The sequence below is a fragment of the Nicotiana tabacum genome, chromosome 22 (assembly GCF_000715075.1).
Source record: "Nicotiana tabacum cultivar K326 chromosome 22, ASM71507v2, whole genome shotgun sequence".
NCBI classification, from domain to species: domain Eukaryota; kingdom Viridiplantae; phylum Streptophyta; class Magnoliopsida; order Solanales; family Solanaceae; genus Nicotiana; species Nicotiana tabacum.
Window position 1 is genome coordinate 27,140,145 of NC_134101.1, and position 7,513 is coordinate 27,147,657.

At 35.9% G+C, this 7,513-nt stretch overlaps 1 protein-coding gene across 1 annotated transcript; it reads left to right on the forward strand.

The window, feature by feature from the left end:
• Positions 1-918: 918 nt before the first annotated feature.
• On the forward strand, positions 919-7,312 carry LOC107801255 (protein TIFY 8). Its single transcript, XM_075244439.1, has 6 exons — positions 919-1,743; positions 2,455-2,642; positions 2,806-3,254; positions 3,353-3,440; positions 6,436-6,667; positions 6,877-7,312. Exons 1-6 carry the CDS (start codon positions 1,503-1,505, stop codon positions 6,963-6,965), a joined length of 1,287 nt encoding a protein of 428 aa, XP_075100540.1. The 5' UTR covers positions 919-1,502; the 3' UTR covers positions 6,966-7,312.
• The last annotated feature ends 201 nt before the right edge of the window (positions 7,313-7,513 follow it).

Here is a 7,513-nt window from a genome sequence, read left to right on the forward strand (position 1 = left end):
AATAAATGAAACCAACTTCATATTATAAATTACTCAATATATCTAGAATATATAAACAATTAATCATTCATTAATAATTTAGTGATTAATCGCAACAAAGCAATTCTTACATTATAATCCTTATATAAATTATCTTGAATCAAATAACCATGAAGATTAAAGAGGATCAATTGGTTTTAAGCGTAAGGGATATGAAAATAAAAGACGAAAAGTTTTGCATGATTATTTTCATCTATTTAAACTCTAAAAGCTTATGTTGAACTATGGACCCGTTAGACCATAGATTTTGCCAAAATAAACTTGGGTTTTATTTGACAAACACATATTTGGCTATAGATTTTACCTACATTTTAGTGAAATTCCAAATCCCAAAATCAGCTTTGGGCCAAAATATCACTATTATATTTTTTAAAAATTACCCCGAATTTTGATATTTTATAAAAGAGCTTATCATTTATTATTTTGTAATGATGTTGCTTCGTCTTCTCGGTCATCTGATAGTGTATCATGTAGTTCATTATAAAAATGATAATTTTGTATCAAATTTATTTATGTTCAGGACTATGGTTTGTGATAATATAATGAATGTTATTAATAATGGTACTATTAGGTATTTGTGATAGTTTTTAAAACTTGTGGGTATAAATCATGTTTCATATTTTTTCAAACCAAAATTGAGCCAAAACAGATATCCAAACACATTTTTATCTTCAAATCAAACTTCACCTAAATTAGATTTTTCAGAATAAATTTAAAAATCTATGGTCAAACGTTAGATATATCTCCTATGATTAGGAGGAAATTAATACTTACAAGAATACAAGAATCAAATTTATAGGGCGGCTTTTCTTCATAAGTTGCAGCCAGCATGGATCTTTTTAAACCCAAAATACACACTGGTGTAGTTTTTCAAGATATAACTGTAATTAAAACAAACACAGGACAAATATTGCAATTAATGATACTTCCTCTCTTCCAATAAACAACAAATAAAAAAAACTCACTATTATTCTCCTGCTTTCTCCCTTCCCAATGTTATGTCTCTGTATCTTTTCTTTTGTTGTGTAAGAAGCAAAAACAAGTAAACAAACCCCATAGTAGATGTGTGAATGGGCATAAGAACAAATAACTCAGAACCCATTTATGTATATATGTAAGAAAAAAGCCAGTCACTTTTGCATTTTAATGCCTCTTTCTCTCTCTTCTGTGAGTCCAATACTTGTCTGATTTTTGAACCAAATTTTCTAAAAAGCACCCCTTTTTACTTTATTTTGTTTTCTTTATCTTTCGTATTGTGTAATATCCAGTCTAGTTTGTACACATCTTGAAATAAATTTGTCTGCAAAAGTTGAAGCGGATAATAAGCTCACTCTAAGTACTTTAGCTGTGATTTGAAATCTCCTCTTTCTTGTGTTAAAGATTGTTGCTTTTTGGAGATAACTGTGTAAGGATGAAATGGGTGTGTTTGTAATGCTACAGTACGGTGTGTTAGTACATTGTTTATGGCTCACATACAAAGTAACAAGAATGTGATGAGTAACAACAAAAGTGCTAGTGGTTGTAATACTACTGCAGCTGATAATGAAGTGAAACCAGCAGCCGCCACTACTACTTTTCATGATTTTTTAGGTAAAGGGTATCCTCAAGATTCATCTCCGACTATGGCTAGCAAATTGATGTTGTCATCTGAGGCATCTCCTTCTGCTTCTGTCTCTGTTGGTGCTTCTTCTGATCTGGGTTCTGGTCAGTAAAAAACCAAACACTTTTTCTCTATTGTTATGTTTTGAACTCCTTTTTATGCAATTAGAGGGAAACTGGAGGTTCTTTTAACTACAAATTTTTGATGATTGGGTGTTTTGAGATATTATTTGACAGCTGGTTTAGTTTCTTTTTATCCTTTCTTTTAGTCTCATGAGCATGTTTTGATTTTTATAAGCTTGATGTTGTTGTTTCTTGTGATATGTTTTTGTTTGTACCTTACTAAGCCTATCCTATAGTGGGAGTTCTTTACCAAAATCATCCTTATACTTTCAGCACAACTTTCATTACATCCTTATAATATTACACTTAGTAGTAAACATCCTTTAAGTTACCCAAAGTTGACCAAAAACATCCATCTGTTAATTGATTGATTTAGTATCTTTTGGGGAAGCTCTCTTTTAATGTCGCTAAGCATGTATTGTCTTTTTATCTATATGTATCGATGATCATTCTATTTTAGTAGTCTTTGAAGACTTGACTAAACTTTTGAACTTTTTTTAGCATTCACATATGGAAATTCTATGCATGCCTTTACTTTTTGTTCTTAGAAAAGGAAGTTAGCTTAAAAGAAACGTGTTTAAAGTGGTAAGTGATTGGATAATTCTACTTTTTGAGAATGTCACAAGTTGCTCTTTTGATGGTTGGCCTGTATGAAAACTTGAGCAGTATTTGATCATTTTCTTATCATGGTAGAAAGACATGTAGGAAATCATTTTGAAGGAGTGCCGTTCTACGGCCTAAGGGGTGAACTTTCAGGGCCTGAGACAAGTAATCGATTCTCGGGAACAAAAAGAAGCAATTCTGACTCTTTGATGGGGTCATCAAGAGATAAATTTTCAACGCTGCGACCAGACGCATTGGAGAGCTCACATATGACAAAGGTCTGTATTTTCTTTTTTTGCCTCATCTATTAACCAGAACTCCAAAAAAAAAAACAGAAGAAAAAAGAAGGAAAAACTTTTCCTAGTTGGTCTTCTGTTGTTTGCATATCATTCTACAATGCCTGCTATTTACTCTGATACCGGGAGTTTTCTTCAAGTCCAGCTACTACGAAATGCAGGGGGTGAGCCACGTGGACGACCACGTGATCAAGACATGTCCTTTGCTATGCATCCTATGAGGCCACTTCATGCCTCTTTAATATCACAACCATCCGCAACTGGTCGAACCAATGCCAATGCTTCCAAGTGGGATCGAGCTATTCCTGTCAATGTTGGCCCCACCTTGCATTATCATCCACGTGCTAGTCAAGTTGTGCCTTTTGACTATCAATCGTCAGCCAACAGGTTTGGAGATGCCAATGCAGGACCTTCTACTATATCTCAAGCAGCCGCTGATGAAGGATCAAGGACAGGAATCAAAGGATCCGGAATATTGAGGTCCATTAATGCAAGTGGTGGAGTCTCTGATAGAAGCCTTTCTGGGGTACCATTAGGTGGTGCTAAGCAGAAAGCCGAGTTTCACTTGTCTGACCTTGAGTCTTCTAACCCAAGGTAATCTTAGTGGATAATGCACAAACTGCCTCATTCCAAGTCTGTCTGACTTTCTTTAATAGTATCATTGAGACTTCTTGATGTTTGTTGCATGATAGTCGGCAAGGACTGACATCTGCTGGATCTCAAATGACTATATTTTATGGGGGTCAAGCCCATGTTTTTGATAATGTCCATCCCAACAAGGTTTGTCCTCTGCTTTGTCAAATCATACCTCTCTTCTGTGTTTCTACTCTTTCTGTATGTCTTTGTGTCAGTTTTCCCTTTACTTTCTTTTTTAAACCGAGTAGTTGAATAAATTTAGTGTGTAGCTTAACTGATAAGTTATTATCTAATTGCTCACTTGGCTGAATTCTCGGGTCTATTATCCCAGCTATATTGTGTGAAATCATAATCCCTCATGCTTAACTTGGCTATGGTATTACCTGATGGTATCCGCGGCGATGCATTCTTGATCTGTTTAGTTTTGTTAGGAGAATTTTTGGGTAATCCATTTCTGGTGAAAGAGGAGGATTATCATATTGGAGAAGTTTTAGCTTGCCGTAAAGAAGATAGTGATGGAAATAGTACTGGTATGTATCATATCTGAATGGTAGGCACAGCTGTAAATGAAAATAAAATATGACATTGTATCAACTATCAAGTAAAGCACGGCAGTGAAGTTATATGTTGTAAGGGGAATAACTGCTCTAGGAACTTGTTTCAGATGAGACACATAATGTACACTACAAAAAATAGTTATTGGGATGATGCTGCAACTGACTAATTCTGAGATGACTTCATTTTTACACAATATAAGTGTTTCTATAAACTGTTCCTTCACAGTTAAAACAAGATATTTGAGCCAGCAGCGCTCGTAATATAGCTCATGAAAAGGATTAAATATCAATGCAAAAGTGTAGAGTGATTGAGGTTTGAAATATTCACTGTGTTGTGATGCAATGGTACCCTTTAGTGTTATGTTGTTCGGAGAAGTATATGCGACTCCAGGAAGATTAATAGAGATACAAATATGGCATGCCATTTGTGATAAGTTTTTCATGCTCTTGGGGTTCGAATGAATAATGTTTCTTTTCATGTAACTCGAGATATTCATTAGCTTAGGAAGATGCCAATTAGGTGATTTTGTAACAACCAAACCCACTTTTATGCTTGGTTAGGTTTTGTCGGCTTTAATGTGGATGTCATATTTTGTGGAGAGGAAAGTAGCATAAAATGTAGCAAATTCTGTTGATTTTTTAACTTTACACCAAAACCCCTGACCAAGAGTCAAAAGTTCTTCTTGCTCCCTCGGTTATTCGAACCCCAACCTCTTGATGGAAGGTGGAGTCTTTTCACCACTTCTCTAAAACATAGCAAATTAAGTGCATTTTGCAGACAAAAGCCTCTAATGTAAAATCTAATTTTTCAGTTGACATTAGGAAATGGCTTGGGATACATCAGGAAAGTCCTCTAGCAAATAGGTATTAGTCTATACCTGGGAAGAAAATGTCGACCTACCCAGATTATTATACGCCTTGAATCATTTTATATAATTTTGGCCTCATGTTTGGGTTGGCATTAGCAAGTATAGTCAACTTTTATGTGAGTTTTTTCTTCACCTGCTTGGCGGTTTAATAAAGTTTATCTTGACTTCTTCAAAGAAAGAATAATCTTAAACTTGGATATTTTCTTAACTTGTTCCTGGCCATCTGTTGCCTCCATGTGACCAGGAGGTCACGGGTTCGAGCCGTGGAAACAACGAAAAGCATGGTAAGGTTGCATACAATAGACCCTTATGGTCCGGACCCGCGCATAGCGGGAGCTTAGTGCACTGCGCTGCCCTTTTTTTTGTTCCTGGCCATCCGTCCAAATTCTCTAATTTTTCTTCCAGAAATGTTCCTAGTTTTACTGTTATTCATGACTAAATTCTTTTTGTTCACCTGTTAGTCGCCTTGTTGATTGTGACTAAATTAACTTGGTAACACTTAAATGTACTTGTAATATACTTAATATGCCCTCCACCCCAAAAAGATTACCTTATATTCGTTTTTGAGTCGTCCCAAAATGGTGTCCTTGTTCTTTAACTGAAGACTCTTGTCCTTAAATATTTAATCATTTTAAAAAATATTACTGTATTACATCAGAAGTTAGATGAGAAATATGTAAGACTTTTAGTTGATTGCCTATTTTAGGTTCTTGAAACCTAAAGCGAAGGCTAGGGGTCCCACAAAAAGCAAGAAAATCAATTTGGTCAAAGTAGAAGTATCCTTGGTTTTCAAAATTATTTGCATGTTTTTCTCTGAGTTGAAAGCTGCAGTCATATAGTTGTCTTTTAGTTTTAAAGGTTAGTTTCGGTAAGATGTCATTTAAGGAGTTTTGTGGTCCAGCTAGTTTTAGACTCTGGAGGAAGCTCTTAGTAGAAGTCCTTTGAACATGGGCTCTGAGGTACTTAGCAGCTAAGTACTTTGGCCTCCAGGCTACAATTCTTAGTCGTTATTGCTTGCCATCCAAATACTGTATCTGTTTATAGACATTGTACTGTGCAGTTCCAAATCCTATTATGGATATATTTTTGGTTAGTTGGCGTTATGTGGATCCCTTGTAAAGTGTGGCTCTGTCCTTTGCTTCCTTCTCTATCCCTATTCTTGTTCTTTCTACTGCTGCCACTGTTACCTTGTGGAAACCTTACCTGTCTTCTGTTCATCTGCCAAGAAGTTTCCGATTTCCTATCCTCCTATTTTCTAATGCTTCAATTGTTTTGTTCCTAGCAACTGTATATTGAAAGTAACTACATTCACTACCCAGTAATAAGCAATAAACAGTTGACAGTCCTCCATTTTCTCAGTGGCATCTTCCAAATATGTTACTAATGTCAGGCTGACTTTCATCGCTTACAAAATGCAAGCTTATAAAGGAAGTTGTTTAACTCTACCACTAGACCCACCTTAAAACCTCTGTATAACTTCAAGCCTTTTCTATGCATTAGCGCTCAGTAGAATCGGTACTATAATTGGGGATGTAGTGTATAAGTACATTTTGATTGAATGCTGATCTTATCCTTGAATGCACTCATTTACTTGCCATTTGGACAACTTCTGCAAAAAGCGTTTAGACCATTTCTGAGAAAAAAAGTCTATGCAAAAAGAATTGTGTTTGGATAGTTGTGCATAATATGATTGAGTTTCCTGCTATCTATCAGGCAGATGTTATAATGGCCTTAGCTGGATCAAATGGAGGATCTTGGTCAACCACCTATGCTCCAAAATCTGCAGCGAGGCCGTTAACTGGAGAAAATAGTTCGCCTAAATCAGAGAATGAGGTAACCAAGGGCATTAACTTAGCTCTAATTAGGGAGTTGCATGCCAGGTCATCTGGCAAAGGGGGTCCCCTTCACGGTTTTGGTTCTGGTGATCAAATTTCTGTTCCTCAAGGTAATAGCTTTTACTATGGAATGTTTGAAGCTCTACGAAATCCAAAGGCTTGAGCCAAAGCATATACTATAAATGTGAAACATCCTATTGGAATTTAATATATCGTGAATGAAATGTCTCGATTCAAGCCGGTTGCAATTTCATATGACCTCAGACAACATGTTTCTACTCGTGCCTTAATGTTCAAATATGTTTACTGCTATTTGTAGGTATTCATCGAGGGGCTAGCATAAGTAAGGAAGCAAACTCCGCACTGCAAGCAGCATCAAATAGTACTGATGAAAAACGAGAAGTGTGATGCAAATTCCATATTGTCTAAACAAAAATGGGCTGCTATTAATCACAAATCAGGCTTATCGCTCGTCTTCTTTTCCTTTATTTTTCACTATTTCACCCCTAGAAACCAGCTGCATTAGTTATCAAAGCCAAACTTCCAATCTTGTACTGCGCTTTGTTTAATTCTTGAATCAATGGAAGTTTAGTCGGTTCTTCCAAAAGAAATGCAGATGTTTTATGGTTTTGTTTAGACCTTGAACTCTCAAGACATCTCTGCTTCATGTGTTCACCAAATGCAGATCCAATACTGATAGCAAGGATGTTTTCATAAAGAAGTTTTATCAATTAATTGAATGCTGTTTTTGCTTATTTTCGGAGTGAAATTGCCCGAATAGGGTGGAGTGGCTACAGGAGATTCATATATCTTGAGTTGTAGTTGCTTGATTTTTTACTTCTTAATCTACAACATCTGCACGAATGTCACAACCCAAAATTCCGCCTTAGGCGTAGTAATGGAACCTAGTCTCTAGGTGTAATACAGAGTCACCAAGGGAATAATGGTCATTTCAA